Source organism: Budorcas taxicolor, chromosome 22 (assembly GCF_023091745.1).
Source record: "Budorcas taxicolor isolate Tak-1 chromosome 22, Takin1.1, whole genome shotgun sequence".
NCBI classification, from domain to species: Eukaryota; Metazoa; Chordata; class Mammalia; order Artiodactyla; family Bovidae; genus Budorcas; species Budorcas taxicolor.
Window position 1 is genome coordinate 25,910,378 of NC_068931.1, and position 12,426 is coordinate 25,922,803.

At 35.8% G+C, this 12,426-nt stretch overlaps 1 protein-coding gene across 1 annotated transcript in view; it reads left to right on the forward strand.

Annotated features, from left to right (window-relative positions):
* Positions 1-12,426, forward strand: part of TRAPPC8 (trafficking protein particle complex subunit 8) — an 85,227-nt gene that overhangs the window by 23,669 nt on the left and 49,132 nt on the right. Inside the window, exons 6-10 of the mRNA XM_052660326.1 lie at positions 564-657; positions 1,292-1,548; positions 1,880-1,995; positions 2,689-2,839; positions 7,682-7,782. Coding sequence (XP_052516286.1) covers positions 564-657; positions 1,292-1,548; positions 1,880-1,995; positions 2,689-2,839; positions 7,682-7,782 — 719 coding nt within the window. The remainder of the gene's footprint in view (positions 1-563; positions 658-1,291; positions 1,549-1,879; positions 1,996-2,688; positions 2,840-7,681; positions 7,783-12,426) is intronic.

Below are 12,426 nucleotides of genomic sequence, written 5' to 3' on the forward strand. Positions count from 1 at the left end.
ATTTTTCTCAGTCTGGCACTCAGAATAATACCTCATGATATTAGTGGGCTCATGGAGTAGTCTGGACATTTTTTAAAGTTGTTTTGGTGGCTAAAACCAATACCCTTTGTACAAGTAAGCATTGCATTGGATATTTTCCCAAAACTTCTGTGTATTCAGAATGCACTCCAGCCTATTAATACTACATCCATGAGCCAGGGGATTCCATACCATCCTTTTTTTAACCCCTCCAGTAGTCCATCTTTCTTGCCATTATTCCTTACATAGTTGCATATACAGGGATTCATATAGGCATATGCATATCACATATAAATAGATAAACTGAGATAGAAGTAACTTGAATTCAGAAGAATTAGGGTAGTGTGCATGTGAAACAATATAAGGATATAGTAGGTGTGGATTTAAGTGATAGAATATGATACATGGAAGAAGTTAAGAATTTGGAGAATTAGACATTTTTTGCTGTAGCAAAAAAATGAGGTTTACTGTAGTTGATAAATTTGGTGATATCTTAAATATGATTAAGTATAACTATTAATATTTTTTATATTTTATTTTGATAGGAATCATATGAAGATGGCCCTTGTACTATAACTTCCAATAAGAATTCTGATAGTAACTTGCTTTCATTGGATGGATTAGATAACGAAGTCAAAGGTCTTGATATACTTTCTCTTAAGTTTGGGTCTTTTGATCGAAAATAGCACTCTTGTTAAAGCATGCTAATCTTTATATGTAAAAGATGGGGGAAATTTTCATAGTGAAAAGAGATAATGGTCAGATTAGCTTTTCCTTTGAAGATTTTATTGAGTTATTTGAGTTGATGTTTTTTTGAGATTTAAAAATTTGTTTTATAAGAGTAATAAGTCAAACTTCATAAAAATTTTTTTGGTAGAGAGCAAGGGACAGTATGATATGTAGCATTAATTAATCCCCTGTTCACGTGATTTTGAGAGTTTTATTTTTGTATTTTAAATAACAATTTGGATAGTGATAGCTTTAAAATTTTTGCTATAATTTTTCTTATTGTTAGTGCTATTTAAAAATAATTTTTGTATTTAACACTATTTTTCTTCATTTATTTACATGAATTAAAAATTTTCTATTACATGTAATAAGTATTAACCCAAGTACTGATTTTAGGGGGAGATTTGAATGCTATTGTCTTAGACTTCTAAGACATATAGTAAGAGAAAGGGTTCCAATACTGTTTCTTTTCTTTAGCAGTATAGTAGTAATGCCGCAATTTTCTGTTGCTTTCTGGGTAAAAGAAAGATTTGTTTTTCAGTAGATGGCTTACCAAATAACTTTAGAGCTCACCCACTTCAATTGGACCCCTCCAGTGACTCTTCTAATAGCATTGATGGCCCAGATCATGTAAAATCCACTTCATCATTACATGAAACAAAGAAAGCAAATGCTGGAATTATTCATGGTGCATGTTTAACCCTTACTGATCATGATAGAATTCGACAGTTTATACAAGAGTTCACATTTCGGGGCCTTTTGCCACATATAGAGAAAACGATTCGGCAGTTAAATGATCAGGTAAGATTTAATTATTTGCATTAGTATTTTTTAAAATTTCAGGAAATAGTAAACTTGGGAATATAGTAGTATAAGTTTGAGTGTATGTTTTTATTTTTAAAATAGACCAATATTAGTATTTATTAACTTATTATCAGTGATGAAATTCTAGTAAATCCTAGAAGAGGCTTATTTATTTTTATTAGGGATTTTGGATAATTTTCTTTAAATCATTGTTATTAAAGTGCACATTTGCTTACTCTTAAAACTTTTTATTTAGACTTTTTTCTTTTCTATGTAAATAAAGAAAACTAAACTCATGTTTGTCAACATATTTCATTTGTTTTCTTAGCTAATATCAAGAAAAGGTTTGAGTCGATCTCTATTTTCTGCAACTAAAAAATGGTTTAGTGGCAGTAAAGTTCCAGAAAAGAGTGTTAATGAGCTAAAAAATACATCTGGATTGCTGTGAGTAAAATATTACTGTTTTTAGTTTTCCTGTATTTAACTCTGATTAATGTTTAACTAATGATGTTCTGCAAAAAATGTCTGTATCTCTAGTTTCTTAGTTTCAGTTTGGTCAAAACTCCAGTAGATAAGAATTGTGACCATAAATAAGTTATATCAAATTTTAAAAAAACCTATAAGTAATTGGTATCTAAAAATAAATAAGATCACAGGGAGGTCACATTATTGGGTCTGTTTTCCTTAAAAAGATGAGTTGGATTAGGTATTCATTGATAACTCTTCTTTATTAAAGTACTGAGGTCTAGTAATTCTAAGACATAGCATGTATTTAGAAATTTTCTCTAAAATCTGGTTTTAAGGGAAAATAAAATTCATTTTAGATTTTTTTTTTTGACTACATAAAGGTGAGTCACCTGGAATTGATCATTTGCTTCCTAATTTGACCATGGAGAAAGTGCTTGCCTTCTGCTGAGAAATTCTCAATATAGGGACATAAATTATATAGATACAGATGTAACAATCTGTTTCCAGATATCTTTGAGAAATTCGACCTCCTTGGAGGTAGAATTTTTATAAGACAGGATCAGGTTTTCGTATGTTTTGGACAATTGGGCATCTTTTTAGACATTTTGTAATATTTAATGGCTTAGCAATCATAGATTCTGAATTCCATTTTTTGTTTTGTATCTACAGGTATCCACCAGAAGCACCAGAGCTTCAGATCAGGAAAATGGCTGACCTGTGCTTTTTGGTGCAGCACTATGATTTGGCGTACAGTTGCTATCATACTGCAAAGAAAGATTTTCTTAATGATCAAGCAATGCTTTATGCAGCTGGTGCCTTGGTTGGTATTCCGTAGTACTATAATTTCTTGTTCCTGCTACCATGAATGACTTAGAAATTTTTCTTCATGAAATGGCAAGCAGAATTTTCCCTAGGGATAAAGTTGTACTCAGGGAGCACATAATGCTTTATAGATTTTGAATTAATTGATGATAACTTGATGGATTTCTATTAAATTAGTATCTTCAAACATGGTCATACATGAGAGTTTCTTAGATTTGATTAATACTTTCTATTTAATTTGAATTATAGTTTGTACTGTAGTCCCAGTATAAGAACGTCTCTTTTTTAGAGGATTCTTTTTTATGTTTTGAAAAATGTTTTAAAATTGTTCAAAATGTTTTTTTCTGATCTAAGACCATTTATTGGTTAAGAACTTGTATTTTGGTGTGTGACAAACTTTCATCTTAGGCAAGTTACTGAACATCTCTAAGCCTTAGTTTTCTCATCTGTGGAATGTGAATCCTAAATATGGTTAGATGAGGTACTAGGTTTGTAAAGTGTCTGGCACACTACCTTATATTTAGGCTGTCAATAGGCATTGGCAATGTTAGTTTTGTAATTGATATAAAACCTAGGTGTTTCAGAAAGTATTTTCTGTGCTGCCTTATAAACTTTTACTGTATTTGAAAAGTTGTCATAAATATGTTTGTAATCTACTTTCTGTGCTTAGAAAAGAGTAAACTAGCATGGTTACTTTCTACATAGTCTATTTAAACAACAGGACACATGACTTACAGGGAAACTAGGATTCATTTCTTTTAGGGTAATTTATCCCACATAAGGACAGATTGCCCTGCATGTAACAGCTACATATAGAAAAGTTATAAAATTGTTCTTGGTTTTAAATGATAAATGAAAAACATTAAAATTTTCCAATTGGATAAGGTATGCAAGGATTTTTATGTTCTTTTTTTATTAGAACAAAGTGAGTTGCTGGAATATAAAAATATGAGCTGAAAGAGCATGCCACTAATGGAGAAAAGGGAAAGGGATATTTTCAGAGAACCAGTATTTTTCCCCATCTCATCTTCATTCGATGTTGAACAAAGCATACCATTGGCCATTTGATTTAAAAAATAATGCAACGTGCTTGTGCACAGACAGCAGTTACTTTATGTTCAGTTAAAGAATGGGGAAGGGGAAAAGGAAAGAACAGAGAAACTGTACAGCAGTAGTCAGGATGTGGTGGAACCAAATTGCAGCGTTCTAACTGAGAATGTCTTCTTGGTCTGGAGGAACAGAATTCTGGAGTTAAGTAGCAGGTTCCCTCTTTGGTAGAAACCTCTTGTCTTCCACTGGAACACATCAGTTGTATCTTCAGCCTCCATTTCCAACTGTGCAGGTGTGTCTGTTTCATTGATTGGCATCCAGACAAATGGGAATCTGGTCTGGCTCCTTGACAAAGCCTCTTGTTCACAGTAGGCTTCCGTTAGTTTACTAAGTGGCGTGTGCCTCTTGATGTTAAACTGCGCCACAGAGCCCTTCTGTCCTGCCCCCTTCACATGACGAGGATCATCATTCTCAGTCTTGACTTCTACCTTGGGCTTTTCATTGGCCATGGCATGTGCAGGAGTCTCCTCAGCTGTTGCTTCAAAAAAGCGGTGCCAGGTCCACACCAAAGGGGCATATGAGCGTGTGGCAGGAGGAGGCGGCGGCAGTGGTGGCAGAGGCAAAGAGCACAAGTCATGTGCTCCCTTCCCCACTCTGTGTGCCTGTGTAGTCTTCTTAAAAACATGTAAGCTATAAACATCAGTGTGAAGAATAGAAATACATAAGACTCTACTTCATTGATAATTACCATGTAGATAACCTGTTTAATAACTGCCATCTATTTTGCATTTATTTTAATACTGTATCTTTAAAAATAAGATAGTAATTTTAAAAAGTAAAGCTAAAATAAAAAAGTCATCTAACTTTTAAAAAACCTTTAAGAACTGAAAATGTTGATGAATAAAAGTATTTGAAAAAGTATATGGATTGTCCTTGGCTAGACAGCCTGTAGTCTGTGGTTAACTAACATAAGCTAATAGAAAATCACAAACACTTAAATGTTATTTCATCAATACTTTATAACATAAGTTCATAATTTCAAAATTGTGCATAATGTATCTGCAAATTGAAAGTTTGGAAAAATCTTATGGCACAAAATTTGTATGATTTTATCGTATTTGAGCTTTTTCATTTCTGTCTACAATCTGATTAATACTGCATTTAAACCATTTAGATGGAGGCAAATTAGTGGCATATTGAGCATATTAGTAGAGGCATATGAAGGAAAAATAACTGAACACTGGAAAGTAAAGGCATAGCTACTATAACATATGCACACCTAAAAATCATTGTAGTCTATAATTACCCTAAAAATCATAAGCCTTAGAGAAAAATTGATCTGGTAGAGTCCTCATAAAAGCTATGTATCTTTGTAACCAGAGAATAAGATGCCGTGTGAGGCAGCTTAGCATGGTGGAAGTTATCCCAAGAAATAAAAAAAGTACACAAAACCAGTTTGTGAACCCTGGAGTGGGGAAAAGAACTCGTAACCAGTGGAATTGTCGTGAACGTAAGCATGGAAAGAAGTGCAGCCTGCCTTGAGCAAGAGCTGTGCAAGGCTGGGAGTATACATCGCTAGAGAGACGCCCCCTGCTCCCCAGTCACACACATAACAAGGAGTAGGCATTCATTTTTTATTTTCTTAAAGCACAGATTACAAAAGCTCCTGCTTGGGCAACAGCTAAGTTGAGAGCTTTTTCCTTTCTTGCTGAAGGTTATAAGTCTATATTTGCTATTTTTGATCCCCTTGCCTAAGAAAAACTATTTTTGGATGAATAAAAATTCTGTTTGTACTGATACCACCTTCCTATTTACCATTCACATAATAGGTAATTGATCACAAACTATACTGCCTGCCCTTTTTGATGAAAATTAAGATACTTAATTATTTTTAACTATAAAGTTAAAAGGTACATCACAGAAAACCAAAAAAAATTTTTTGGAGAAATACAGTTTATTTTGTAGTTTAATTTGTCATAACAGCTGAAGGTTAAGGAGGTCATTCCAGTTCTTGACTAAAGTCTTTGTAAAATGTGTTAACCCATTACTGTATACTGTAAGAAATGATTTAATGGTTGATTATTGAAGATCATACAGTTTCTTGGGGGTGATCATTCTGAATGTTCTCATTGTATTCTTAGAAATTGTTAGCTTGTATGTATATTGACTAGTGATTTCTTGTAGAATTAAATTAGAAAGTGACTTAGAATTCGAAGCCTATTTTTCTTACAGGATTTTTTCCTTAGTACACTTTTATTGGTGTATGTATGTGTGTGTGTGTGTGTTTGTATGTAGTATATATAGTGCATATGTAGCAAATATAATGTATTTTTATATAGTATTATACAATATATGTGGGGCTTCCCTGGTGGCTCAGATGGTTAAGAATCTGCCTGCAGTGCAGGAGACCTGGGTTCAAGGTTGGGAAGATCCCTAGAGAAGGGAATGGCTACCCACTCCAGTATTCTTGCCTCAAGAATTCCATGAACAGAGAAGTCTGGTGGGCTACAGTTCATGGTATCTCAAAAAGTCAGGCATGACTGAGTGACTGACATTTCCATTTTCAAGCTATATATGTAATGTATTTTAGTTTTTTTGTGTAGTATAGAACCCTATGTGTATTCATTATATTTATTAGTTATAATATAAGCTAGTTAAGAAAACATGATGTTTCAGAGCCATAGGAAATTTTGTCACATGGAGATCACATATTTTCATTCAATTTCTTCAATAAATTTTTGCGCTGGATGCTGAGGATACAGATATTTTGAAACAGGTAGGGTTCATACTGTCATGGAACTTAAACAGTCTGTCAGGTTAAAGGCTTTACTCATATCCCAATTTTTACATAAATTATTTTTGTGTTTTTTCCTCTATTTTAAAAACTGTTGCAGAAAAGTGTTTATTCATCCTAAAAGTAGGTTGACATTAGTAAATTTCCCCCTGATTTATGGAAGTTTCATTTATTTCTAGTTAAATTTTTATTAAAAGTTGGTCTATATGAGACTACAAGTATGAATGTAATATAGTATTTTACTAAGAGTCCAAAACCTTCATTTTTATTTTCATTTCTTTTCTCTGTTTTGGCTCCACAGTGAGGCATGCAGGATCCCAGTTCCCCACTAGGGATGGAACCCGTGCCTCCTGCACTGGGAGCACGGAGTCTTAACCACTGGACTGCCAGGGAAGCCCCTCACCTTCATTTTTAAATCCTTTAGCACCATTGTATATTATTTGAACTATTAATGGAATGGGTCTTTGAAGTAAGGAGTCCTAAAAAGTTGACAGATCGGTTTCAGAAATGATTTTTGTGCCTTCTGATACAGAATATGAACCCTAGAGTTTGTAAGAGGTGAAAGGTATATAGTACAAGTTGTTATGAGCTCTGATTTCAAATATCAAAGCCAGTAAATTGGAAACAGATGCAGTCTGTTTCTCTCTCTATGGTTCTATCATTGGTCCATTCTCTAGTCTCTAAGGAACAGGCAGTCACGAGGAGGTGGCAGCAGAAATCTTACTTGATAGTTACAGACCATGACCAAAAGTGTTTACTAGGTCTTCTTGAAAAACATTCATTTAAATAGTGACAGACTTTGGAATGTGATTGGAGAACTTTAAAACTGAAAACATATAAATGTAATTATTTCCAAGTCTGCATTAGGCTATCAAATTTATATATGTGGCTACATAAAAAAACTCAGTGAACTGCATTCCAAATTTTAGACTCTGAATGCTAAACTGACGGCAAGAATTTTCTCGTTTTGAAATACTGTGATGTCTTTTCCTCTAGGAAATGGCAGCTGTGTCAGCTTTTCTTCAGCCAGGAGCACCCAGGCCATACCCTGCACATTATATGGATACAGCAATTCAGACATACAGGGATATCTGCAAGTAGGTGACTAGAATATTTATGTTCTATCCCTTTAGAGATAAACTTGACATTTATATTGTAATTAAATATAAGTGGTTCTTTGTTTTTTTATGTTTTAATCTTAAGCTCTCAAATCAAGTTAATATATAAATGAGGTGATGATTTAAAACTAGTGTTTTACTACATTTTCCTTTCCTGGAAGGATTTATAGTTAGGAATTAGTTAAATGTAATGTTGAACTTACTTGTTTCATTGAGGGTGATTTGTGTTTTGAGAACATTTTTAACTTTAACTACTATAAAACCAGGAATTAGCTAGTTTGAACTTTTCCTTGTTAAATAGGCAGATACAGAGAGGTAGATAATGGCCTCAGGAAGAAAATGAGAAACGTTTTGTACGTGTAGTGAGTTCTGTTGAAACTCCATGGAAGTTAGAACTCTCCACCTGTAAAGGAGACTATGAAAGTTGGTCCAGAGAGGGTTTCATGGTATGTTTGAGGAATAGACCTTTAAAGAAAGGTGGTTGGGATTTGAGAACCATAAAGATATTTCAGGAATTTTGGTTGGCAGGAACAGTATTTTGGATGTAACATTATTGGAGAAAAGGAAGAGAGTCTGGGCTAGATTAGAGGGTTTTGTGTATATGGAAAGGTGTTTTGAGAGAAATCAGTGTGGGAGAACCTTAACTCTCATTTATCACTATTTTTAAGCTGTGGTTAAGATTTGTGTTTAATAAATGGGGAGTTACTGAATATTTGAGTAGAGCTTTGACATGGTTATTTTTCAGAAAGATTAATTCTAGCCTTGGAAAAATTAAAAGATGAGGACACGAAGGCAGCTTTGTCTGCTATAGTGTTGAAGTGGTAGTAGTAGTCATAATAATGTGTTTAGAATACAGCACTGGTAATAAAGATTAACACTGTTAGCACTCAGCGTTTACCACTGTGCCAAAGTAACTTATATGCTCATTTAATCTTTACAACAAATGTATGAAATGGTGCATACTGTTATTACTGCATTCTACAGGCAAGGAGATTGAAACAAAAGAGTTTAACTTGCTGGAATGGGTGAATTTAACTCAGATGATCATTGTATCTACTACTGTGGGCAATAATCCTTTAGAGGAAATGGAGTAAACTTCATAGTCAGCAAAAGAGTCTGAAATGCAGTATTTGGATGCAATTTCAAAAACGACAGAATGATCTCTGTTTGTTTCTAAGGCAAACCATTCAATATCATGGTAATCCAAGTCTGTGCCCCAACCAGTAACTCTGAAAAAGCTAAAGTTGAACGGTTCTATGAAGATCTACAAGACCTAGAACTAACACCCAAAAAAGATGTCCTTTTCATTATAGGGGACTGGAATGCAAAAGTAGGAGGTTAAGAAACACCTGGAGTAACAGGCAAATTTGGCCTTGGAGTACAGAATGAAGCAAGGCAAAGGCTAATAGAGTTCTGCCAAGAGAATGCACTGGTCATAGCAAACACCCTCTTCCAGCAACACAAGAGAAGACGCTACACATGGACATCACCAGATGGTCAACACTGAAATCAGATTGATTTTATTCTTTGTAGCCAAAGATGGAGACTCTCTGGACAGTTAGCACAAACAAGACCGGGAGCTGACTGTGGCTCATATCATGAATTCCTTATAGCCAAATTCAGAGTTAAATTGAAGAAAGTAGGGAGAACCACTAGACTATTTGGATATGACCTAAATCAAATCCCTTATGATTATACAGTGGAGGTGAGAAATAGATTCAAAGGATTAGATATGATAGACAGAGTGCCTGAGGAACTATGGATGGAGGTTCATGACATTGTGCAGCAGACAGGGATCAAGACCATCTCCAAGAAAAAGAAATGCAAAAAAGCCAAATGGTTGTCTGATGAGGCCTTAGAAATAGCTGTGAAAAGAAGAGAAGCGAAAAACAAAGGAGAAAAGGAAAGATATACCCACTTGAATGCAGACTTCCAAAGAATAGCAAGGAGAGAGAAGAGAGCCTTCCTAAGCGATCAATGCAAAGAAATAGAGGAAAACAATAGAATGGGAAAGACTAGAGATCTCTTCAAGAAAACTAGAGATACCAGGGGAACATTTCATGCAAAGATGGGCTCGATAAAGGACAGAAATGGTATGCACCTAAGAGAAGCAGGAGATATTAAAAAGAGGTGGCAAGGATACACAGACGAACTATACAAAAAAGATCTTCATGACCCAGATAATCACAAAGGTATGGTCACTCACCTAGAGCCAGACATCCTGGAATGCAAAGTCAAGTGGGCCTTAGGAAGCATCACTATGAACAAAGCTAGTGGAGGTGATGATATTCCAGTTGAGTTATTTCAAATCCTAAAAGACGATGCTGTGAAAGTGCTGTACTCAGTATGCCAGCAAATTTGGAAAACTCAGCAGTGGCCACAGGACTGGAAAAGATCACTTTTCATTCCAGTCCCAAAGAATGCCCAAAGTACTACACAATTGCACTCATCTCACATGCTAGTAAAATATTGCTCAAAATTCTCCAGGCCAGGCTTCAACAGTATGTAAACCATGAACTTCCAGATGTTCAAGCTGGTTTTAGAAAAGACAGAGGAACCAGAGATCAAATTGCCAACATCCATTGGATTATTGAAAAAGCAAGAGAGTTTCAGAAAAACATCTGCTTTATCGACTATGCCAAAGCCTTTGACTGCATGGATCACTACAAACTCTGGAAAATTCTTCAAAAATGGGCATACCAGACCACCTGACCTGCCTCTTGAGAAATCTGTATGCAGGTCAGGAAGCAGTAGTTAGAACTGGACATGGAACAACAGACTGGTTCCAAATTGGGGAAGGAGTACATCAAGGCTATATATTGTCACCTTGCTTATTTAACTTATATGCAGAGTACATCATGAGAAACGCTGGGCTGGATGCAGCGTAGGCTGAAATCAAGATTGCCGGGAGAAATATCAATAACCTCAGATATGCAATTGACACCACCCTTATGGCAGAAAGGGAAGAAGAACTTAAGAGCCTTTTGATGAAAGTGAAAGAGGAGAGTGAAAAAGTTGGCTTAGAGCTCAACATTCAGAAAACGAAGATCATGGCATCTGGTCCTCACTTCATGGGAAATAGATGGGGAAGCAGTGGAGACAATGAAAGTCTTTATTTTGAGGAGCTCCAAAATCACTGCAGATGGTGACTGCAGCCATGAAATTAAAAGACACTTGCTCCTTGGAAGAAAAGTTATGCAGAACCTAGACAGCATATTAAAAAGCAGACATTACTTTGCCAACAAAAGTCTGTTGAGTCAAGGCTGTGGTTTTTCCAATCGACATGTATGGATGCAGAGAAGGCAATGGCACCCCACTCCAGTACTCTTGGCCTGGAAAATCCCATGGACGGAGGAGCCTGGTAGGCTGCAGTCCATGGGGTCGCTAAGAGTCAGACACAACTGAGCGACTTCACTTTGACTTTCATGCATTGGAGAAGGAAATGGCAGCCCACTCCAGTGTTCTTGCCTGGAGAATCCCAGGGACCAGGGAGCCTGGTGGGCTGCCGTCTATGGGGTTGCAGAGTCAGACATGACTGAAGTGACTTAGCAGCAGCAGCAGCATGAATGGATGTGAAGAGTTGGACTATAAAGAAAGCTGAGCTCAGCTCTGAAGAATTGATGCTTTTGAACTGTGATGTTGGAGAAGACTCTTGAGAGTCCTTTGGACTGCAAGGAGATCCAACCAGTCCATTCTAAAGGAAATCAGTCCTGACTATTCAATGGAAGGACTGATGTTGAAGCTGAAACTCCAATACTTTGGCCACCTGATGCAAAGAACTGACTCATTTGAAAACACCCTGATGCTGAGAAAGATTGAAGGCGGGAGGAGAAGGGGATGACAGAGGATGAGATGGTTGGATGACATCAGTGACTCAGTGAACATAAGTTTGAATAAGCTCTGGGAGTTGGTGATGGACAGGGATGCCTGGCATGCTGCAGTCTATGGGGTCACAAAGAGTTGAAAACGACTGAGCAACTGAACTGAAGGGCATGCAGTTGATAAATGGTTGAGCCAGTGTCAAATCTTGCCCTTTTAATAATTGTTTGAGAATATATTGGAAGTTTCTGGCAGAAGAAACAGCCTTCTGTCAAAGAGGAACCTTTGAAGAATTTTGAAAAAGAGTTTCAGAAGGTGGAAGAACTATGAGAGGGAGGCAGTAAGGAAGCCTGAAGTCCTTTAAATTCCTTTAAAGTCCTTTCTCCACAAAGGGCTAGAATTCTCATAAAGTCCCATAAAGTCCTTTCTCTGAGATGATTTTCTTTGTCTTCATGAAGCCCAGAGCTTTTAGGGAGGTTCATGTAGAATGATGCAAGACAAAAGTGAAAATATCCATTGACCCAGATAGCTATATGACAGTCTGGTTTTGTCCTCCTGTTCACAACAGATTGTATGCTTTTTCTAAATACACTCTTAACTGTCATGCATTTACCATATAATCCTCCTCCTAAGTTACCATGATTGGTAAGGTTTATCATAAACATAATAGATATTTGGGGATAAATTAGAAACACTACATTAGTTATACATATCAATTTTAAGAATCTCCCCGATCTGAGAAATATTAAAATATAAATAAATTTTCTTAAAATACAGGAAATACAGTGTACTTTACCAGGGCCC